Below are 25,058 nucleotides of genomic sequence, written 5' to 3'. Positions count from 1 at the left end.
AAACAATCTTGCCCTTTCATGCCAGTGGGCATTCAAGACCCTTCTGCTTTCTATGTACATGACAACATTCCTGTCTGCCTCACCCCCTTCTGCACCTCTGCTTGGTTCCCAAGCATTACAGGGTTCACTCCTTTTTTAATTTACCTTTTCCGTGATCATAATCATCCCCAGGTGCCGTCCACGTCAAATTAATGAGACTTTCCCCAGAAATTTGTGCCTTCAGGTCGGTAATTTGACAAGGTGGGAAGACATCAGGTATGGGAGCCATTGGGACATTGGTGGCCACAAATGAGCCTCCAGAAGATGTTCTGCTGAAACATACTTGTTTGCCTTGATGGTCATCCTTATTAATTTCCGGCCTTGGTGGGTTCCATTTTATTTTGCCTGCATTACATTACATGATAAGCAACACCATTATGTTGTGTTGTTCCCTCTTTTGTTACCAGGTTACCCTCTTCATACTCTCTCCTTGTCCCTATTTTCTCCCACACATAGAATTCATGTTAACTAATTGGAATAAAGATTCCAAAGCAGGTTGCATCAAAGGGGAAAAAGTTAAAAAATCAAGTAATCTTAGCCATTTTGTGGGTGCATAATGGAATCACTTTTAGAATTATATTCACAATATTTTTCCTGAAATTTTCTTTCCCATCTTTTTAGCTATCCTTATATTACCCAGACATTAAAACTACTTCTGTTTCAATATTCTCAAATTGCTCTACAAAATCTCTTCCACCGAATGTTGGTTTATTAGTTTTCTTTTTTATCTTGTAATCCATCATCTGGGCCTTCAAGAATTAACTTCATTATCCATCCCATGCCTTTTTTGCTTTCTCCACATTTGTGCTTTATCTTACTAGATTGCAGTTTCTCTGACATGTTTTATGTTAGGTACTTTAAAATTTTGTTTCTGATTTTTTTCTCAATAAATGCATGGGAACCTAGTTCAGATAACAGTCCCAGTTTTATTTGCATTCTTGTTGAAAGGTTGTAGAAAAGTAACCTGGGATTGAAAATAAGACACTGTCCTACTCATTGAGAGGGCTCTCTCTTTTCCAATAAGTTTAGTATATAACGCCCTATCATGACACCACTCAGGATTTATTTTTGCTACTTCATTGGTGCTTAAAACTTTTGGCTATAGGCCCTCCCTGGTGGCGCAGCGGGTTAAAGCACCGCACTGAGAAGCTTAAGCCACTTCTGCATGAGTTCGATCCCCGCCTGTCCAGGAGGTGACCACATGGTGTGGCAGACCTCTCCTGACCCGCCCACTGCTCCCCTCAGCAGTGTACTTCGTAGATCTGCCTGTTCTGCTCCCCACTCTGTCTCTGGTGAATCCTCTCACCACCCTTGCACCTCTGGCCTGTACCCCTGCTCTGTATGCAAATAAATAAATCTTAAAAAATAAAAATAAAAAAAAAAACTTTTGGCTATAAAGACAGATTGGTCTTCATATGTGGTTTACATTAATCTGGTTTTGGGATTAGTATTTGAGTCACCAATAGGGATAGAGGAAGAACATGGTTTCCCAATACCAAGATGCATGCTATCACTATAGTTATGTAGATCAGTAACCTCATTAGCTTCTATTTTCCCATCTGTAAAACAGGGTATTTAGAAGAATGAGAGGTACTAATGTCAGTAAAACACTGGGTATAAAACTAGATATAACCACTATCTCCACCTGCCTTCTTCCCATAACTCAAAAAAGGACAAATGAAAATAAGCTGAAATATGTGAAAAAGCTTTGGAGACAATGGCATCTTTTTAAAGCACCTTTCCCTATGCCATCTAGGAGACAATGGATGTTACCTGATGATTTTGGCGGGCTGCTTCTGATTTCTAATGGGTAATAGGCAGAAATGACACTAAATAGCCTACAATAGCCCTTCAAAGCAGAGAATTATTTGATCCCAAATGTCAATAATGCCAAGGTTGAGAAACCTTGATTTAATCCTGCACCATTCTTCCCATAGGCTTAAGGGTTTCCTCTGGGTACCACCCAAGCCTTTTTTTATCAATGGAGGTGTGCTGGCACTTACCATTCTCAATCCAGCCGGGTATGTACATGGCTCCATTCTGCTGGTGTGTTGCCCTTTGTCTGGCTGCAGTACTTCCTCCCAGGGCTCTCACCTTTACACTGTACCTGCCATTTTCATCATAAGCTGTAAAGTATCTTGAATAGATACCATCATCCTTACTAGCATCAGCACCTTGACAGGGAAATGAGGGATTTACTGGATATCTTAAAGGCAACTGAACAGTTTACAATTCCAATTTATATGTGAGCTAAAAAAGCATAGATAAAAAAGCAATAGCTTCAAAAAAATTTAAGATTTGACTATGTTAAGAATGAGGTCTACTTTTTTTTAACCTATGTCTCTGTGTTTATTTCCTATTTGTGCATCTTGTCGAGCTGAATTGTCTTTCCTTTTAAAATTACAGGTCATGTCATGTGTCTGTTATATTTACCATAACATAAGATAACTAATTACTCAATAAATATCTTTTGAGTTGAATTGAATTGCAATATATAATTGGGAGAAAAAATGTCATAGCATTATTATTTAAAATTTGTCATTTTCCCGCAGGGTACATTTAGATAAGAAATTATAAAATTTGTTTAGCTCAGTTATTTGCATCACAGAAAGCAATCAGGGTCATTCTAAAAATGCATAGAATGCTCTTTTTCTGTTAGAGATTTAAATGGGCAAGATTTCACTGTGGGAGCTAGATAATATGAAGTTGACATAAATACAGGAATCTCTGCTGCTTTTCAAAATTCACTTGTTAATTGTTTACATAACTATAATTTTAGGAGTACTTCATACCTCCATTACTGACATGTTTCACTCACTCTCCACCAATGCCCTATTGTCACTGTTCTATTCCCTCCTCTCCCAAATACCTTCTTCCTTACCCTCTATTTCCTCTGGTAAATAGTATATTACTCACAAAGTATAAGAATCATGATTGATGTGCTTTGTCAGTTTGTTTTCTTTGGTAATTTATATTCCCAAAATGAACAAAATCATGCTAAGAGAAATGTTGCTTTCTAAATGTAAAAGCTTAAGTTTCTTCTGTAATGTAGGGATAATAATATCTCAAAGTGGGCGGTAAAGACAATTATGAAGGGATAAATGTATGTGTACATATTATATCTAGAAAATCTTCACACAAATACCTAACATGAAATACCTATTTCCCTCCTTCCCAATTTGGGGAGTGTGAAATCCCTCTGGCTACTTCCTGGAGTCTATGAACCTATTGAGCTTGAGCCACTTATAAATCTTTGGCTTTGCAAAAGCTGAAGGCTGGCCATTCTTAGTAATATCTGACTTTCTGAAACATAGGAATTTATGGGAAACAAAGGACTCTCCCAACCAAACCCCTAGTGCTGGATTCTGCTTCTATTCTCACTAGGTTACTCCTACCTGCTGTTCCCCGGCTGCCTTTAAAAAAGAAAGGTGGTTGGGTGGTTACCTGCTCCATTGTCCAATAATTCCAAGGTAACTGTGTTCCCATTCACGGATTCTATCAGGGCTGTGACACTGGCCCTGAGAATAGGTGTGGCTCCTTGGTGAATCTTTGCATAGACTATCATAGGGCTAGGGAATTTTCCTGTGTTCTTGTTCATTTTAGATGCCACTGTAACTGGAGGCAAAGTAGCATTTGATGCACGGGAGGTGACAGTCAAAGTCAGGGTCTGGGAAGTTCCTTGTAGACTATATTTCCAAATGCCAACCTGATCAAAACAAATGGAGATATTTCTAAGGAATAATTGTAGGTGTCATACTGCTGAGTTCAGTGCCACCTATAGGAAGAGCTTAGCTAGTCCAAGCAAATGCAAGCATATCTAAGATCATTGCACTGTGAGTCAAAGAAATTTTTGCTATTTGTTCTATGTGCATGTTCTTGTTAAGAAAACCCCTACTTGAAGAAAATCAAGTCAGATCTTGTGTCCATATCATTATCTTGGTTTCACAAGAACAGGATCAAAATGATGGGTTCTTGGGGTAGATGAAATAATTTCCATGACCCTGAAACTTCAAGGATCATTTTGCATCTTGCTACTATATAATTTGAAGACTCCCTTTTTAGCACTTGGAGAAAACACCACCAATTTCCTTTCTCTTCACCTGTGATTTCCATTAGATGAAAATTTTTCTTTCTTCCTTTTTTTTTTTTTTATTAAGTATTGACTCTCAGTAACCATACACATTTAAAGCTATAATTACTGTCAACATTTCTTTCTTTCTTTTTTTTTTTTTTAAGAAATTGTCAGAGGAAAAAAGGTTGACTCTCTACCTTGGCAATGCCTGGGATTTGGATGTAGCTCAGTTTGGATTCTCTGTCCACCAAAATTCCTTCTTGTTTCTTTCCAGTGGGGTCCCAGAGAAGGATTTGGGGAGGGACTGTTGTCCAGGTGATAAGAAACATAGTGTCCTTTCCCACAGTGCTGTCCACAATCACTGTGCCATTCATCCACTGAGTATCATGGAGGGTTAAGCCCTTACTCTCAAGCTGTTAAGAAAAAAAACAACTTATTTTCTGGGAAATATTGCTTCCATTATACAACCTTTACAATTCTGCCCACAACTCCGAGTTGCCTTATTAAAAATCTCTCACTGATGCCTGAGTCTTTGACTTGGTATTTAGGCTATATTACAATCCCACGGCAAATTTTCTGTCTAGTTTTACCTGCCATAATGTTTATTCTTACACACAAATCAGACTACTTCCCCAAGTGATCCTCATGAATCCCCAAGTCTATGACTTTAGAATATGCTCTTGTTTTCCTGTAAGTCTATATGTTTATCTCTATTTGTCTAAGCATTTCCCACCCTTAAATTTACTTAAGTTATCACTTTCTGATCAGCTGGTAATAGCCTCATCTTTCTAGGAATTCCTATAAAATCTCATTCTTACATTGTTTTCTCTTCCTAGTGTATACAGTTCATTTCAAGAATTAGACTAGAAGCCCTGAGGGGACTGACTGACATTTACTTTCAACCACATGTGGATTGCAGATAACCAATGTAAATGCTGTAAATATAAACAAAGCAAGTCCATGGCTAATGGTGACTTGTTTGGAGATGGGTTAAGGCACTTTGGAGCAGGGATTGAGGTAGAAAAGGGTTAACAAGACTTCAATAGAAATGAGATCTTGTGCATTTTCTGTTAGATGATTATTTATTGTCCTTAAATTGATAATTCATTAGAGGATAGGATGACTTTCAAGGTATCTAGGATCATAGATAAATTATGGCCTTACATACTGAAATGTCTATTTGGAGGTAGGACTGATAAATCTGATTGTTATAGCAGGTGAATAAATCAGTCCTCATTTCTCTCTCTTTATTAAGCTTCTAAAATACAAAAATAATAGGCAGAAACTACTTGAGTATACTTTCATTAATTTAGTTATTTTTCTTAAGCATCCTTCCCATTTCTAAACCAGGCTCTTTAATTTTTTTTAATCTTAGGTAGAATAGCACATACAAATATAGTTGTTGATGTCTTTTTTTAAATAAATGCTACATTGGCAGACTAGAAAGCCCATTTTTAGATATCTGTCAGTATTTGGCTGTCATTATATTTTTCCTTTACCTTTATCCAAAGTTTCATGGTAAAAGTATAATTCACCCAGTTGAGTGTTGATTATTCACTCACACTAGTTTAGAAATTCATGTAAATAATTTTTGCAGCTACTGAAGAGTACTTTATGATACACTTGTTCTTTTTCTAAAGTTCTAAGATTTTTAAAATTTTGATTTTGAAATTTTAGAATGAGAAAGATCTGTGGAAGTTTTCTGTTATATCTGACTGAGAAACTGAGACAGAGAGTGAAGTTCTTTGTCTATGGTTACAGATAATGGAAGACGTAAGCCAGGATTCAGGTGTTGAATTGTCACTATTTTCATGGTACAAAGCATTTTCCAGCCAATACATGAAAATCTTGGCAAATTTGGGGACTTGAGGTAATGGGAAAAGAGAGTAAATAATCCCTGGAGATTTATCCCAGAAAATGTGTATTGCAATTATCTACTCCAAAGATAATTCTAAGCCAATTATATTTTTACCAGTACTTATTAACAGGTGTTTAAAAATAAATTTTGAATCCATCATGTTTTATGTTGTTAGATTCTATGGGGGAAATCACTTAGCATTATTTCAACAAACACAAATTGCCTTGTCTAAATGAGTAGTGCTGCATTTTATGAATAATGTTTACTACTGGACTGAAATTTCCATTTTAACTTGCATTCACTACTAGAAAAATGTATAATTTCAAATTGTTAGCCAAAATGGAGATTTTAATGGTTATCTTTATTTTAAAAACATGAGAAAGAGCTCTGACCTGAATGGAACGCTGGGAGATAGCTCCATTTCCTGATGAAAGCGCCCCAAAAGCATCTATGAGGCCATTGTTTTGAGCCTGATCAGAAGCAAATGTCTGTAAACCTCCTAAAATGCAATTATATTATCACAAGTTACTTTTTGAGAAAGCAGGTATTTTAGTTATTGCAACACTTTGGTTATTAAGATAGCATAATATACAAAATAATCATCGTATAGGCTACTGAAGTGTCAATATATCAACACCAAATAGGTATCTAGGTAAACTCAGAAGTTGACAAGAATTTTATAACCCTATTAAATAATTTCAACATCAGTCAACTGACCACTTTTTACAAATTAGCTGACAGACCAAATTTAATGTCATAAAACTTGTTATGAAGCTCATATACTAACATATGGGAGAACCCATGAAGCCAAATGACTGACCCTAAGTTTAAAAAGAAAGTGTGCCCATCTACTCTGCTAAAGAGGTCAGGACACATGGGGTCTATTTTAACTGTCTGTCTGTGTATGGGAGTTAGAAGCACAACACATTAATGTTCTATAGAGAAACTGCATCATCTTTACATTTTCAGAGTGACCTTGGGTGTGTGATTCCAGCAGGTCATTTTGCCCTTCCTCTGCCCCTCCTTGTTAACATCACAACTCATATTTTCCTGTACCCTTATTCACCAGATAAAGCTTCTCTTCTTAATGTTTTATTCTCTTGCTAATAAAGCACACTTGTCATGGCATCATGTAACCAGTGGCTTATCAGTTATCCCTTAGGGTGTCTTGACCTGCTGTCAATGGGAAGTGTTTCCTAATTAACATATCAGATTCTTCCCAGTCTTTATAAAGTGTTTGGGAAGAGAGTTCCAAGTCCTCATCAGGGTGCTGTGCTGGTCTCATCTTTTCCAGACTGCACTATTCCTAAAACCAAGGCCATAAAATAATGGATGAGTCAGGGCTAATGGTCATTTGGGAGCAAGAACAGCCAGTGGCCCAATAAAATTACCATTAACTGTCCTTATCCCACCCTTCTCTTTCTCTTCAAGTTAACTGGATACCTGTGCAGTGGAAGAGGTCAGAGGCTATGACTCACCTGTCATTTTAGATAGCTCCTCCAGTTCTTGCGCTGCCGAGGGTCCCAAGGCAACTGTGTGGATGATGGCTCCACTTTGTTTCACCTGGTTAAAGCACCCACTTATGGTATTGTCTTCCCCATCAGTCAGTAGCACTATTTCAGCTCCATCTGTTGTGTATTTCCTCCTAATCACCTAAGGACATAATTCAGGGTATGAGTTATCTGACTCAAGGCAGCAAAGTTGCTTGAGGAAACTTCAATTTTAGGAGTAGAGCAGAGAAATTCCAGAGGGTGGAATTTCAGAAGTGTTTGGGAAGGACCAAACAATATTTGTCTGGAAATGATGCAAATTTAAATTAGCAACATTCCTGGAACTTGACAGTGGTGTTTTCTCTTAGCCTTGCAGAGAGGGTTCTATAAGGTGGGACTGGAGCAGCACTGGGGAAACAGCAAAAAGAATCTTTCTAGTTTACCTTTCATGATTTCTCTTCTTGATAGACTTTCAGGGGTTCTCAGATGCCTTCAGAAACCAACCTCACTTCAAGGGGTTTCTACTTGGGGGATTTTAGACCCAAGATAGATTTTAGTTTATTCGATATTCACCAGTCTAACCAGACCAGCTGCTTATGGCTGGCATTAATTTTTGATAGTCAGTTATTATCAATTTTAATATCCCCCCTGGTTAAAGCAAAAACTTTGTTCTTATTCATCCCTATTTCCTAGTGGAGCCAGGACACCTATGTTCAGTGGGTCCTGGAAGACAAAGACCAGAAATACCCGTTCTGGCCAATATTGGATGAGATTATAATAGAAGGAAAAGTAGACTTTAAAAATAGGAAGAGAAATGCAAGGGCTGATACTCCCCTTAAAAGAGGCACAGGAGTGGCCCTCCCTGGTGGCGCAGCGGGTTAAAGCGCAGCACTGAGAATCTGAAGCCACTTCCGCATGAGTTCGATTCCCCGGAGGAGACCACATGGCGAGCCAGACCTCTCCTGGCCCGCCCGCTGCTTCCCTCAGCAGTGTACTTCGTCAATCTGCCTGATTCGTCAATCTGCCTGATTCGTCAATCTGCCTGATTCGTCAATCTGCCTGTTCTGCTCCCCACTCTGTCTCTGGTGAAGCCTCTCACCGCCCCTGAGCCTCTGGCCTGTACCCCAGTTCTGTATGAATAAATAAATAAATCTTTAAAAAAAAAAAAAAAAAGAGGCACAAGAGTAAGAAAAATAAGCAACCAAGTCTAAGTTTCTCCCCTTTCTGGTCTAGATTCTCAGGAAAGGAAGGCATCTTAAGTTGGTTGAAAGAAAAGCAGAGATGTGTCCCACTCTGTTTGAACTGAGAAGGGGCTACCACAGAAGGGAAGCCAATACAACAGTGACTGCATTTATGTGAAGTAGCCCAGGGACCAAGAACCTATCAACCGTGCACATGACCATATGACTAAGCTGTGGAGCCTGAGAGGCCTGAAAAAGAACCCAGTTTGGATTTCCTAATCCCAAGCATTGTTTCCATTATGTGTCATGGAAAACATGCACAGGTTCCAATATATCCTATAGGGGAGACAGAGGCAGATTAAACGGTCATCTTGTCATAAAGCTGAGGGATGAACAGCCTATCCAAATACTGGCTGGAGGATGTGAGGGTGTTTAGTGTCTTGTTTCAAATAGGAGAGCAATAGTGAAAGTGAGTTAGCTTGGGAAGACCAACGGGCCCTGATAAAACAAAAAACAAGCAACATCCAGTGATCATCCTCACCAGACTGCCAGAAGACCAGGACACTCCTGCCTGGGCTCATAAGCTGGGGCCACTGAGAACCTTGAAGACAGTGTAGGATCCAAGACCCTTTACTTCACCACCCAAAAAGTCACACACAAACTCCTACAACTCCACGTCTGGACTCTATTGGACAGGAGAAGTGTTCTAATTCCCTCATTTTCTCTCATACATCTGAACAGAAAATATGGAGTAGGTTCTTTCTTGACCGCACCAAGCCATCTGGCTTTAGTCATCTCCCATAGGATTTTACATATCAAGAGTTCAGAATGAGAAATCCGTGATTTAGTTTTTCCTCATTTGCTTTTGTAATCAAAGTTGGGGTGAGTAGCAAAGACTAGAGAACCCAGACATACACAAGTGTTTGAAGAAGGGCTTGACAACTGACTGAGCCAAAATAGAAACCATGTTTAGGATCTGGATTTTAAGAAGGAATAGAAGAGCGAGAGAAACAACACTTGAAGAAATGGTTGAGTCCAGGGTCCACATCAAACAGCATGAGCTAAAATGAAATGTTCCTGCTGCTTCATGGGAATCTGGGCCAGCTCCATGGACATGTCATAAACACAACAAGCAGACAGAGGGCAGACTTGCCCAACACTGGAGAGCTAACACAAACCTCCTCCCACCCTTCCATTCTTTGTTTCATGGGACTAACCCTCTGAATAAACATAGAACACTGTTTTCTATACTGGAGGTGATTAAGCAGCAGGTGTTATTAATGCAATCAAATAATTGAACGTAATGAGAACTCCTCTGTGAAAGATACTTTGCCAGCAGCCTCAAGAAGGATTTTGCTCAAGTAAAGCCTTCGATTAAGAGGCATTCTCCTGCACGCTCCTGTAACAATGAAAGTGCCTCTCATTTTCTCCTTTTCTTAGTGAACCTGTCTTTTTAAAAAACAAAAAAGACAGCAGAGCATAGAAGTCCTATGATAAATTCTTTTAGAAGTCAGAGGACTTCAAAAGAGAATCTACTGAGTTAACTGGGTCAGGAATGCTGTCAAAAAGTAGGTTGGTGTTCGTAAAGAATGTGTGTGATTCAAGATACCAAGGGAGGAAGAGACAGAGCTGCGGGAAAGTGGCAAAGTGTGACGTTCAGACAGGTGATCCAACTTGCTTAAACATAGGAAGCCTCAAAGAGAGGACTGAAGCCTAGAAAGATAGAGGCTAGATTAAGAAAGATCTTAAATATTAGGAAATGTTATCCTTAATTCTGTTGAAAATGGGGAGACAATGCTATTTAAGTTGAAGGATGAAGTGAGCTGATAATCAGATAGCTTTTGAATAGACTCCCCAATACAATCATAATTGCAGTACATAATGTCAATAGTAAAATATTTGTTCAAAAGGAGGTCCTACATGCCCAGACATTTGGAATACTTAGCTACCTCAATGTTTATCAGAATTCAGAATGCATTTGTTTTTCCTCATAGAAGTGTTACTTATATACCTGTGTAACTTTACTCCTTAGTACTTGTTATAGTTTATGAATTATATTTACTTGTGTGACTGTGGTTAATATCTCTTCCAATAAGATCACAAGTTCTGTTATAGAGGCAAGGTGTCTGCTTGGCCTTAATTGTAGTCTTAATGCCTAGTATGTAGAAGGTATGCCTTGTAGAAGGCATGCTATGAGTATTTTGGATGCAAACATGCATGCAGAAAAGCATGAATGCACAGATATAGAAAAGTACAAAAACATGAATGAAAGAGCTAGCAATAGTAATGCAAATAATTTTGCATTAATTGAATCACTGTTTTGCCTGCAGTTCTACATCAGCCAGACACTAGGAAGGTATGAAAAAATTGGAAAAAGGAATTCTGTAGAAAACATTAACTGCAACACTGGCAAAATTCAGTAGTGGAACTTGTCTCACCGTGAATGCAGTTTGAAGCCCAGAGCAGATGGATGTTCCTCCTGAGGCCACAGTGGGTAAAGCTTTGGTGAGCTTGTCTCTGTCAGTACCGCTGTTTATCTGTATGAGTTCACTTCCTACGTAGGCAGCACTGTCAAATGTTACCATCCCTACCCAGGACCCTTGTTCAACAGTCTGCAACAGGAAGAGTTTGCCTGCTTGATTCAGTCGTTGAAGGCGGCTATCAATCTAAATGGAGAAGCAGAAGAAAAGCAGTCAGACTGGTTTAGGTGGGCAGACTTAACAGAACAGGAAATTTGGAAGTGGCTATTTTCAACATCACATAAATGACAAGCTTATTCAAGTCACATCCATCTTTAAGGGGAAATCTCTACTTTATATTTGTAACATCTTTGGGTTGTATTTTAATACCCAAAAAGATAAAAGTCAGATTAGATTATCATTAGTTCAGTGCTTTGGTACTGGTTCTGTAGACCTTAGCAGTGACAGTGAAGCATAAAAGATAATATGTCTGTTCAGTTCATCAGCTGCTTGTTCATAGTTGAAAGATAATTTAATTTGGTGTATGATACACTTGATTCTAAATTTTTGTTAAGTACAGTGGACTGGCTTCTTCCCATGCCAATGATTTTTTTCTGTAACTGTCCTAACTCTCAGGACTGGGTTTATTTCCAACCAGTTCCAATCTGTGGTCCAGATCAGATCATACAAATGTGAAACCAGCATCCTGAGGACCATCATCGAACATACCGCCATGCTTCCAGACTTATCAAGAACCAAGCACACAATTCTCTGTCCTATCTGCAGCAGTGAAAAGGAGGGGCTGGGTGGCTGTGTTGTCATAGGAGTCGTTTTCTTGAAGTCTTCAGAAGCTTGGATCACTTCCCATGTGCTTTGGAGATTGCACTTTTTGTTTTGCAGGTTTGGTGCCTCCTTGTTATGGTTTTTTTCTGTACAGAAATGAACCACCTGAAATTATCAATGAAATTGTAATGAGAACAGTAAATGAGTTGTTAAAAATGTTTAATTTAATTAAAATAGTTTAATCAGCTAGGTCTGATTCTCTGCGTGAGAAATCTTCCTCCTGTACTTAAAACTCTTTGGTGGTTTATCATTGTTCATATATTACAATCAGGTTACTTCATATAGCAAACACCAGTCTTCATGATTTGGACTTTTGTTTCACTCTCCATCATTATTCTGGCTTTTTAAATTTCCAATTAGATCCTATAAGTTCTTATACTTGCCAACTATTTTATATCTCTATGCCTTTGCTTATGCTTCCCATTCTCAAGGATTTCCACTTTCTCTCCTGCATTTTGAACTCCACCTTCATATTTCAGTCAATGATCACATTCAAAATGGTTTCTTGTCTCTTTTCCCATGACAACCTGACCCCTTGAGCCCTCCACCCCCCACAAATTTCCACTCAATGCTGTACCTTGTAGAAACTTCAGCAAGATGTTACTGGGTCATCAGTCCATATGTGACAAAAATGAGTCTCATTAAATTTTGCTTCCTTAAAAGTGTCTGACACAATGAAAGCTCAGTAGAAGTTTATCATTTTATAAATAATCACACCTAATCTATACCTCAGTTATTTTATTTATAAAATGGAAATTGTTATTATGCAAAAACACAGAACATGTGCAGTAGGCTCAGCACTAGCACTGCTGATAAATGGATTGTCCCCATCGTATTTATATTCTTAATAATTGGAGGATTTAAAAAGGATCCGTATACAAAGAAAGTGTGACAATTTTTCCTTTTAGTGACTTATTTGCATTCAATTAAAAATCTAAAACATGAGATTCAGTAATTTAAAAAGCAATCACTAACTATAAAATTTCCCTCTGTTTACATTTTTTGAGCACGTTAGTAATTTTTGCATACTGTCAGTATTGCACAGGAACCTGAAAAACTTTTGTGTGAACCATAGGCAGAAGTTCCCAAACCTGACTGTGTGTCCAATTTAAGTTCATGGTTAATTTATTTTTTTATAATAATATAATAGTTTATTCTTACATCATTTTGTGCCCTTTTCCATCTCAGTTGTAATCCTTTTGTGGGCCTCCCATCACCAAATCAATTGTGTGCCATCACCATAGTCCAGTACTCTTCCACCCCCCCCCCATTTTTTATCCCATTCCCCACTCCACCCCGATAAAATGCCTGTGATATATAGTTGTTCATTATTATTATTTTCTCCCCTGGTCCTTTATACTCCTGCTATGAGTGTCACCATCCGGTATTTTTCCTTTTCTTTCTTGGCTTACTTTACTAAGCATGAAGTTCATGGTTAATTTAAGACTTCTAACTTCTACACCATCTTAGAAGTGTTTGTACGTACAAGTGTGGGAGTGGACTACCACACCAGACAGACTAAGGGGGGACTGATGAACCATAGAACATCACCGTTTAAAATTTTATGCCTCAGGGCCCTCCCTGGTGGTGCAGTGGGATAAAGCACAGCACTAAGAAGCTAAAGCCACTTCAGCATGAGTTCAATCCCCTCCGCCCAGAGGTGACTCACATGGCACGGAAGACCTCTCCTGACCCACCCACTGCTCCCTCAGCAGTATACTTGGTCAGTGGGCCTGTCTTTGGTGAATCCTCTCACCACCCCTGAACCTCTGGCCTATACCCCAGCTCTGTATGCATAAATAAATACATCTTAAAGAAAAAATTATGGCTCAATGGTATTGACAGACTTTTGCAAGTTACTATACCCTCTATCCCAAAAGCAAAAATATAATTTTATGGAAGAAACTGGAAGAGAAGATTCCCACTAAAGTAAGTTATCTTAATCTTAGTTTTTGCAAATTTGCATATATACTTAGAATTAATATGGATAAGTAATTAGGCAAGTTCATTTTATGACTTGGTCACTGAAAAAAAAAAAAACAAGAAAAAGCTACTAAAACTATGTATGAACTCTTTGAGGGCACCACATTATTAAAAAGATAGAAAATTTCTGTGAACAACCTAAAGCAAATAAGCAGGCTAAAAAGAGCACCCTGGAAGTTAAGTAAAAGACTACCCATCTCAGCCCTCCCTGGTGGCACAACAGGTTAAAGCTCAGCACTGTAAGGCAGCCGCCTCGATGCAAGTTCCATCTCCGTTCCGGAGGTGACCCACATGGCGCAGCAGACCTCTCCTGACCCTCCTACTGCTCCCCTCAACAGTATACTTTGTCAGTCTGCCAGTTCTGCTCCCCAGAACACACTCTGGTGAATCCTCTCACCACCTCTGCACCTCTGGCCTGTACCCCAGTCCTGTATGCATAAACAAATAAATCTTTTTTTAAAGAAAGACTATCCATCTTATTCACGATAATCTCTGATACCCTTGGGTAAAATGCCTTTTTTAAACTAAGAACTTTTGCACTTGTCTGTCTTTACTTTTGAAATGATGCTTAGTATTTTACCTAAAAGCAAGTGAGAGTAAGATGATAGAGAAGTGAGAATGGAGCCCAGGAAGGCATACAGGTAACGGCAGCACTTTATTCTGACTTTGTCTTCCCACAGAACTCTCCTGCTGAGGATCAGCTGCTCATTGATAATTTCCTGAAATTGGACCCTCTTGCAGTACATGGGATTAAAATGCTTACTACCTTCATAAGTATCAAGAAGAAGAAGAGTATACTTACAGATTCAACCCCCTGTGAAAACATGATGGAAGCCTTTTCCTTCTGGACAGCATAAGGTACAAACACACACTCTTTATTGTACAGCCCGGTTTTTTTGTCAATTTTGCATGCTTTCTCAACACAACTGTTTCCCTGACATTGCAGATATTTATTTTCCCCAGCAATCGCTTTGGAGCACCTGAAAACACATTAGTTAGATATTTAGGTCATGTGATCATTTGAGAGAGTTAGACTGGTCAGTTTCTGACAGATGGACTTGTCAATGGTTTCCTCTCATAATCCAAGAAAGAAATACATCCTATAATAGCACAATCACTAAATTCTTACTAGATTTATTTTTGTTGTTGTCTGCTAGAAAGTATCTTAAGAGGCCCCCCAAATAGTATCAAAACAGTGTCAGATTTTTTGTGCAGCCGAACAGCTGAGTGTGGCTGTAGCTGGCATGAGAATTAGCAAAGTTAAATTCCCTGGACACCTCCTGTTTTCATCCTGTCCCTTTTGGACAGTCAGAAGTCCTCTTAAAAGTTTCCCTTAAAAGGCATGCAGATGATTCCTGTTGCTATTTTTCCTGTTTAGTTTATATGATAGTTTTGTGTGGCTCTTGAATGTTCCTAGGTACTTTTAAGTTTTTCTTAATGAATCCTATTGCCTTTTATAAGTGGATGCTTCCTCCTCCAACATGTCTTACTTTTTAGCATGTAAACACTGTATGAACACTATCAAAAATCTGGAAAGATAACAAAAAAGTAGAAAGTACAGCAATTAATTACTTAATTTTGGAAAGCTGTATCTGTACATTTTTTTTCATGCCATCTGTCAGGTTTCAGTATCTGAAATATGTGATCTCCTTAAAATGGAAAGTTTCTTATGGTTTATGATTCTACATATAAACTGTAAAGCAGTTTATATTTACTGAAACTGTTAGTTGCGAGAGCTACCCCATAAAAATCACAACAGGCAAAAGGTATTTTCCATGGTTTCAGTCTGCTTTTTACTACATGGATTATTTCAAGTTGGAGAAATTTTCTGTTTTAATATTTGGTTCATTTTTCAGGTAAATTTCACAATCCCTCCAAGTCTCACTCATCCTGATAATCTACAAAGATAACCTTCTCTCATGACATTGAAGGGTCTCATTAGTTTTGTTTATGTCATTAAATCTGGGTGATAAAGACACTGAACACCTGTGGGTTTTTTTTACAGTTATAATTTTTTTTATAGTTTTTTATAGTTATGCATGTGTGTATGGACTTTCATAAAAACCTGCACATGCACACACACATACATGAGGCAAATGATTTATAGCTGCAGACAGAGGCACTTGTAAAGTGAACAGAAATGGTACTTTTATGGGAATCTGAAAATAGATATTAATTGAGAATGAAAATAAACATAATTTAAATTAATCAATACAAGAAAATTTGGTTCCAATATCAAGTAATATGGGAAAAGTTAGATCAAAATATACTTACGCTACTGGTTTGATTTTTCTACCAGATAAGTAGAATTTCTCATCATTGTTATATTCATCAAATACTCCCCATCGTAGGTGAGCCCATTCGTGGACAAATACCCTTCCTGTGAGAAAATAATTTAAATACCTGATTTCAATAAGAATGTCAAAATTATTTCTTCAGGCTGGGACAAAGTAATTCTTCTGAATTGTGTTATGCTTTGTTATAAATTTGTTGTGTTATGAACATGCTCTGTAATTTTTGCAAGTTTTGGTTTCTTTTTTTTATTTATTCATATAGAACTGGGGTACAGGCCGGAGATGTGGAGGGTGAGAGGATTCACCAGGGACAGAGTGGGGAGCAGAACAGGCAGATCGATGAAGTACACTGCTGAGGGGAGCAGCAGGCGGGTCAGGAGAGGTCTACCACACCCTGTGGATCTCCTCTGGGGCAGGCAGGGATCGAACTCATGGGAAGTGGCTTAAGCTTTTCAGTGTTGTGCTTTAACCCACTGTGCCACCAGGGGGGGCCCAAGTTTTGGTTTCTTAAAAAGAGAAATTTAGTATGACAAGTGTACACTTCTGTAAAATATAAGTACATATTCTGGCTCAGCAAATGTTTCTTGGGCACCTAGTAAGTGCCAGGCATTTGCTCAGAACAAGATGAACTACTGTACTGTCTCCACCTGCTCCCCGACTAGTGGAGGGCAGGCAAAAGTAGAGATCGAAAATACCTGTCCATGCCAATGGTGATGGAGGGAAGGGCAGGCTGCTGTGGGAGCCAGAGGCATCCAGAAGACTATTAGGGCAGCATCCACAGTAGGTCCTTCTCCTTCATGGTTCATAATCTGGTCAAACCTTTAGGCCTGCCTACTCTGCTTCTGCCTATTTACTTTGACATATTCTTATCTTTCCGATCTCATTTCCACTTACTCCGGAATTGCTGCAATAGCCATCCACATGGCCTCCATGCCTCCCTTATATTGCTCAGGTTTAAGTCCAACCTCTTGGACCTATCCCTCTGCAACCGTATTTCCTGCTATTCTTTATCCACTTTCAAAAATCTAAAATCTTAATCAATTCCTGAGCTTCCTTTACTTTCCAGATCTACAATATACTCTTACTGATCTCTGGCCATTTTTACATGGTTTTTCTCTACTTGAAATACTCTCTCTCTCTCTCTCTGCCTTTGACTATTCTTTCAAAATCAAGCTCATATGAGCCAAGACATCTTCACTGATGTGCTAAGCTAGTATAAGTACCCCTCCTTTGTACTGTCATTATTTTCCAATATGGCACTTGTCATCCTCTGTTGTCAGCACTGTTACTAAATAGTCTCCCATAATGGACCCTTGTCTCCATGAGAATAGGCACCATGATTTCTTTTTTTCCTTTTTTTAAAGATTTCATTTCATTCATTTATGCATACAAGAACAGAGGTGCAGGGGCAAGAGGATTCACCAGAGACAGGATGGGGAGCAGAATAGGCAAATCTACTGAAATACACTGCTGAGGGGAGCAGCTGGCAAGACAGAAGAGTCTGCTGTGCCATGTGGGTCAACTCCTTGGCCAGAGATTGAACTCATGCCTCAATGGCTAAGGATATCTTGATAGTGCTGACACTTTACCCCTGTGGGCACCAGGGATTTAATTGTCATCTCTTGGCATAGTGGCTAGAACTTAATCATTCATAGAGTGCTTGTTAAATTTGGATTGATCTTAGTGACATATGTAGTTTGATTTTCTGAAATGTAAATTCCAGAAAATTTGGTAGGCTGTATTTGGAGATTTAGTTGAGAGTGTGCATGACAAAGAAGCCTAAGTAGCTCACAAGGATTTTGACCATTCTGCAGGTGCTGTGGAGCAATTGATGGCCTCCTAAAGGGAGGGGAAGATTATGAGGGAGCAGGTGTGAGGTCACAGTAAAGAAAGGGGAAGTGATAAAGGAATTACAGTATATGTGATGATCAAGATAACTGGAGTGGGCAGTAGAATGGGGTGGGACAGTTAGGTATATCAACACAACTCAACTTTATTAAGCCATATGTAGGAAATTTTTGGTTTTCTGTTATGTAATAGGCAGAGTTTTGTAAAAGAACATCAAAGAAGAGAATTTGCTTGACATCTATTTTTGATAAGGCCTGTAAGTGCTCTAGAGTGTTTGAGAATAGAGCATGCAAACACCATCATCCTGTCATTTGTTAGTCTGTTTCTCTGCCTTTCCTATTTAAATGAAGAAAATTAAGCAGGTTCTCATCTTTTCAAGACAGTAAAGAAAGCTTCATTAACTTAGAACTAATCACATTTAGTTATACTTGGAAAGTACATTTTCTATGTATACTCCATTGCTTGTTTATTATTATAATCAAGAATTGCTCCATATAACACACAAAAATGACAGAATCTATTTTGTCAGGGAATATTAGATTTTCCCTTTACTCAGACTTTTCCCTTTACTCAAACTGAATTGCAAGGATCATCTATCTAGTACTTAAGTTATTTAACATACAGGTTTTTTAGTTCCACCCCAACACCTACAGAATCAGGATCTGCATTATAATTCTGAAGAAATAAATTTTATAATTGAGAAATGCAGTATTATGAGCCCCTGTTTTAAGTTAAAAACATAATAGTTTATTTGGCTTACATGTTCTTAATTTAGAATGATAATGCTGGTGTTGATCTATTTTGAGTATATACTTAATCTAATTATAAGATACAGCAGGATACTTCATCTCTCACCATACCTTGTGGCCCATAGATAGGTAACTTCTTTCCCATTACGAAGTCAGGAGTGAAATTAATCCTTTCACCTTTTTCTCCACAGTTTCCCATCTGCTCAGTAGAGGGCTCATCATCACCCTGTACGTTACGTTTAGCAATTAAAACATCAGCCTGAAAATTGAGAAAAAGTGTTCATCATTACAAATTTTCCATAAATCATACTGGAGTTTTTTGAAATAACATTTTATTCTAAAATATTTTGGTGAAAACATCGGAATCACAGAAGAAAATCAAATTTGAAAGAAGATCTTGATATTCTCACATTCTTATAGGTCTCAAGTTTTGGTCTTTTGTACTCAGGTTTTGTCTTCCATGTTTCAGGGATCAAAATGGCAACACTTTTGAAGTAAAATCTTTTCTCTGTAGCTTCAAACAGATAGGGAGAAGCCTGGGTCACCATGTCCTGGAAAAAATAGAACAGAACAAGCACAATTATAACAGAAAACAGATGGTATTGCCAATCATTCAAATTTGCACCTGTATTTCAAAAAACTGATAACTTATCAAGATGGAAAGAGATGTGGCTGGCTATATCTTTCATTAGTATTCACTAGCCTTTTTGAGCACTTACCACATGCTCTGTATCATAGTATATTAGTTGCCAATGCAGACTCCAGGTGCAGACACTAAACCTGCCTCTACCCCTTACTCCAGGACACCAGGAAACTTCCTCAAGTCCTTCTGAACTTCAGTTTCCCCATTTACAAAATGGACAGTATTATAATTCATAATGTGAGAATCAGTTGATATCAAGAAAGAATATGGAACCAAATTTGCTTAGCACGATGCTTATGAAATGTTAGCTTTACTTTCATTTATTCCTTCAAGGATTTTAAGGATCATTAAATCTTTAAAAAATGGAGAATTAGAGTGTGTAAGTCTCAAAGTCTATGAAGTAGTACTGGGGAAAAACTTCAAATTAAATGAATACAGTTTTAATAACTGTTGGCTCCTATGATAATTTGGGGGTTAACTAAATTTTATAAAAAGATTTATTTATTCATAGTACTGTGCTAGACATAAGGGGGTGTCATAATTACATAATTTCTCTTCGAATTATATCTACTGATCTCTGAAATGAAAGAGCTGTAGTATTAACATTATAAATACTTCTGCAGATGTTTTGAAATGCACCATGACAAGATATGGGGAGTATTATAAGATATTGTAGAAAGGGGCTTGGGTTTGTTTGAACTGAAAACCACTGAACAATACAAAAATTCAAGTGTAGACAGAGAAAAGATAAGGACTCAAGGCTGGGTCCTGGGGAGACCCCTGCATTTATTAGGGGGATTAGGAGCTGGCAAATGAGAATGAGAAAGAACAGCTGGTGCAAGAAAGGAAGTCAGATGGCATGTGTTGGGTGTATTTCAGGAAGGAGGGAGTGGCCATTGGTTCAAGGGCAACTGAGAAAACACGTAAGGTGAGAACTTAGAACTGAGCTATAGCAATGGCAAGTGGGTGAGCCATTTTAGTTGAGTGGACACAGCTTCATATAAGTGAATCCAGGCAAGTGGGAGGTAAAGGAGTAGAGATAGTGAATACATGTAACAGGCCAAGAAGTTTTTGTGTAAATTAAAGCAGAATGGAGAAATAAAGAATTAGGAAAAGAGGAACTCTGGGCAAGGAAGTTTTGTTTAGTGGATACTACTATGATGTGTATATGTTAATGGAAAAAAATCTGATCATACAAGAGAAAAGGATCTCTATGGACCACGGCAGAAAGAAAGTACTCACTGGAGCAGACCAGAGTGACTAGACTCCTGTGTTTAGTGGGATTGACTCTAGGAACAGAAACATATCATCATTATATGGGATGGGGTGGGTAAGGAGGGGAGCAGTACTTGAATTGATGTTGAGGTGAATCTTATTCTGCCACTTTTTTTTTTTTTTTAAAGATTTATTTATTTGTGCATACAGAACTGGGGTACAGGCCAGAGGCTCAGGGGCGGTGAGAGGCTTCACCAGAGACAGAGTGGGGAACAGAACAGGCAGATCAACGAAGTACACTGCTGAGGGGAGCAGCGGGCGGGTCAGGAGAGGTCTGCCACGCCATGTGGTCTCCTCCCGGGCAGGTGGGAATCGAACTCATGCGGAAGTGGCTTTGGCTTCTCAGTGCTGTGCTTTAACCCGCTGCGCCACCAGGGAGGGCCACTGCCACTTTTAAATAGAATAAACCTGGGGAATTTATGTTATCTCCAGTATTTTCCCCCTCCTTTCTTGATAAAATCAGTTGTCTTGCTAGTTTGAAAATCTCGTGTAATGGTTTGAATGTATTTCCTTTCAAAAATGTCAGATTTTTAATATTAGGAGAATTTAACATTATATCATTAAAAAAGAATAAACACTGAGCTAAGATCACTAAAATCAAGTATAAGCAGAACAAATATAAGGTTTCCTATGTTAGAGTATTATATTACTACTTGAATTTCAAGTATGAAAATTCAGTGTCCTCCAGGAAGAATGAGCAGATAAAATGCTCTTGCTTTCCAGAGTTTAACAGAAACATTGATAAGCAATCTTTGTTTGACTTCTGATCCAGAAGATTTTCCAAGATGTGACCTCATTTCTACATAAACATTTAAATGTTTGAGATTTGGAGAAAGTCAAGAATGACAGATCATAAAATGAATCAATAATTCCTTAACCTCAGGGACTGTGTATTTTTCAGCTAACATAATACAGATGCTTTATAAATATTTGTTGGATAATGACAAACTATAATGCCACAACAGCATGTATGGACTTCCATGGATTGTAGGAATCCTTAAATTCCCATTGTCTACCGTGTGGTGTGTGTGTGTGTGAGAGAGAGAGAACTACCTCTGGCTAGAACTGCTGCATCGCCATCTGCTGGTCATATAGGGATAGAAAAACTTGGGCACTGTCTAGAGCCTGAAGCAAGTATTTCAAAGCTGATTTCAGAAGTCACTAGGGGGAGTCTTCCCTCTAGTAGTAGAAAGTGAGAGGTTGGGGGGTGGGGGGGGGAGGGAAGGTGGCAAAGTCCACTATGTGGTCTCTTAACTGCAGATCTAGAATATCAGTAGGGAGGAACTCATTTTTTTCTACCTACTTAGTTTGGGTTCCTGAGCACACTGTTGCCTTTCGAAGTGGTCCTGTTATGGAGGAGATGTGAAAACCATTTATCTCATACCTAGCTCATTGAAAACTCATACCAGAAGCTAATTTAGTAACTGATATGAGAAGTACATTTCCAGGAGGAATCCCCAGGGATCCCTAACCCTCCAACTCCCTCCCTCCACCAAGACAGGGAGGTGAAAGCACTTTTAAAGCTCTAAAGCCCCATAATAATACAAATTACCATGTCTTTAGACAAAAGTTCTGTGTTTTCCTTCTGGCATGCTTCTGAGCCCCACCCACTGTCTAGCCAGAGAGAATCATGATGGCTGCGTTTTTCTCCTACACTTTACTTCTAACTCTAAGTGATTATTTTATTTTTGCTGATACCATTTCTAATTTCAGAGGCCATCAAAAACTCATTCAAGTTTTCTGATTGTTGAGAGACTTCAAAAGGTGTGAATTGTCATTTCTCCTTTGGCAACAACACCCGATAGTCTTCCCATTTAATGGCCTTGTCTCCATTCTCCCTTCAACTGCTGCAATTTTCCAGCCCCAAATTCCTCTTGGTAGTAAAGATGTTCTTCTCTACCCTTCAGCTTTCTGGGTTTGCTGTTGCACAAAGTAAAGAATCTTTGGGAGTGACCTTGCACTATAAACTTTTGAATTCATACTCAAGAATTTTGTTCAAATATAAGCTTCAGTCCCTTTGGTTTGGTCAAGGAGGATGAATCCTTTTCATCTGCAAGGACTAAAGGGGGGCCAGTAACTGATGACTATGCCTATCACTTATTGATTTCTTGCTATATAACAGGCACAATGCAACCATTTTTTTAAATGACTTTTAAATTTAAAGTTTTTTAAATTTTTGAGATGCTTTTAGATTTAACTAATAAAAAATAGTAGAGTTCCCATACACCCTTTACCCAGCATTGTTAAATTTGATCTCATGAGGAAGGAATTTGTAATTATCCCTTCATTACAGAACAGTACTTTTTACTCATTACTCAATACTGCCTCTGAATGTGCCACATTCAGATTCCAAGGTGTTCTTTTATGAGGCCTCTCCTCTTATTCTATTTGCTTTTGAACATCCTTTCTTTAATCTCTCCACCTTATACCAGTTAGTCACCTCTGTCTGTACTAGGAAGAGTCTTCTTCCCTGAGTTTCCCCCACAGAAGAAACAGCAAGAAAAATCTAGGGTTACCTCCCTTTGAACAAATAGGCATTTTCTTAAGTCAGAGATTTGTATCCTGCGCTCCTATACAGGATCACAGAGTAGGGGCTCTCAACTAGAAGAAGATAAGAAAAATCTGATATGTTAATGGTAAAGTCAAGAAAAGGAATTATCTGTACATCTCATAGTATCTGCCAAATGTAACTGGCTCTGCCTTAGTGCAGAACTAAATAATTCTCAATGAAATAATCCACAGTCAATAAATGTAGGAATTATGTATTAATCCCAATAATGTATCAAACTCTGAGTTATATGCATTTATCTCATCCCTTACAAGAATCTTAATGACTAAATTCTGATATTTCCATTTTACAATTAAAGAAACTGAGAGACATGAGACTGAGACACTTGCTAATGTCACACAGCTGGAGTTAGAGAAATCAGTTTCTCTCACTTTATGCTTAACTTTTAATTATGGATAATTACCATTTTGAACTTACCTTTATATGTTGTATGAGAGTTTCATCTTCTGGCACATTGGGGTCAATTGCAATGACAATGCCCTCGTAGCCATTATTATTCAACTGAATCAGTGAGTTGCTTAGGGCCCCTTCCAGAAAGTGAAGAACCAGGATGAAAACTGAAGTCTTAAGCGACCTCATTGCTGTGCATTTCCCTCTCTCTGGAAAATGTTGGTTTAGAAGTATCTTTCTTTACCCTATATATATAGGCAAATATATATACATACAATAATATCTACTACACCTTTTTACAAGCTATCACCAGTAGTTTGTCATAGGACATTAACCCTTTGACCCCAAATTATTACATTATTTGCATTTGTCACCAATATGAGGGACAATAACTATAGCCAAGCTAAAATCCTTTCAAACATTTTTTTTTTTCAAAGACTCATTAACCTTGTTGTCATCACCTATGTCAGATGCTGGAAAAGAGGGTGGAGTGTGCAGATCCGGTTCCCTGAAAGGACTGACAGATGACAAGCAGCTTGTTCATTGAAAGATTTGTTTACTTCTTACAAATATTTGCTGAGCCTGAGACAAGAAATTACCATATGTCACCCTCTATCCCCAAATTGCCCAGTGGAGGCCTGCCTATTCTGTATTTTTAATAATCATCTGTTAAGTGTATACCACATATCCAGTTATCTCTCTTGGTGAACTTTATTTTTTTAATTTTAATTTTTAAATTTTTTTTATAACAGTTTATTTTTTACATCATTTTGTACATTTTTTTTTTCATCTCAATTGTAATCCCCGCGGGTTTCTCATCACCAAGTCACCCGTGTGCCGTCACCATAGTCCCGTGCACTTCCCTGGTGAACTTTATTTTTATCTTCATCATGACAGGACCTCAGCGTCTCTTGGTATACCCTTAGACAATCTACTTGCACTAAAATAATCAGCAAACAACATAAATACTATTAAGTATTTCATAAAGGAGACAAAATATGAAACTTATATTTCACTGTGAAAAGCAAGGTACCATGCATCATTTAGGCTGATGAACTTGTGAAGATTTGGGGAGAATGGTACACCTGGAGAGGACACAGGAACTCTACGTGTAAGGTTGAGGGAGGTGGTAGTGGATGAAGATGAGGGCTGGCTTATTCCTTGTACTCACAGCTCCAGTGCAGAGGATCTGCTAAAGGACTGACCCAGCAATTCCACTCCAAGGTATCTACCCAAAGAACATAAAAAACACTAATTTGAAAGGAAAGCTGAAACTCTATTTATAGTATCCAAGTTATGAAAACAACCTAAGTGTTCCAAAACAGATGAGTGGATCAAGAAGATGTGTTATATATATATATATAT

The 25,058-nt window shown here is 38.3% G+C and overlaps 1 protein-coding gene across 1 annotated transcript in view; it reads right to left on the bottom strand.

The window, feature by feature from the left end:
• Positions 1–23,882, bottom strand: part of CLCA1 (chloride channel accessory 1) — a 25,346-nt gene extending 1,464 nt beyond the window's left edge. Inside the window, exons 1-13 of the mRNA XM_004679534.2 lie at positions 23,721–23,882; positions 19,227–19,367; positions 18,928–19,075; positions 16,200–16,305; positions 14,728–14,905; positions 11,829–12,047; positions 11,079–11,306; positions 7,448–7,622; positions 6,362–6,468; positions 4,309–4,524; positions 3,484–3,745; positions 2,043–2,213; positions 145–384 (exon numbers count right to left, since the gene is read on the bottom strand). Coding sequence (XP_004679591.1) covers positions 145–384; positions 2,043–2,213; positions 3,484–3,745; positions 4,309–4,524; positions 6,362–6,468; positions 7,448–7,622; positions 11,079–11,306; positions 11,829–12,047; positions 14,728–14,905; positions 16,200–16,305; positions 18,928–19,075; positions 19,227–19,367; positions 23,721–23,882 — 2,353 coding nt within the window. The remainder of the gene's footprint in view (positions 1–144; positions 385–2,042; positions 2,214–3,483; positions 3,746–4,308; positions 4,525–6,361; positions 6,469–7,447; positions 7,623–11,078; positions 11,307–11,828; positions 12,048–14,727; positions 14,906–16,199; positions 16,306–18,927; positions 19,076–19,226; positions 19,368–23,720) is intronic.
• Positions 23,883–25,058: the final 1,176 nt, after the last annotated feature.

Source organism: Condylura cristata, unplaced genomic scaffold, assembly GCF_000260355.1.
Source record: "Condylura cristata isolate star-nosed mole 26May11 unplaced genomic scaffold, ConCri1.0 scaffold00008, whole genome shotgun sequence".
NCBI lineage: Eukaryota > Metazoa > Chordata > Mammalia > Eulipotyphla > Talpidae > Condylura > Condylura cristata.
This window is presented reverse-complemented; position numbering and strand designations above follow the sequence as displayed.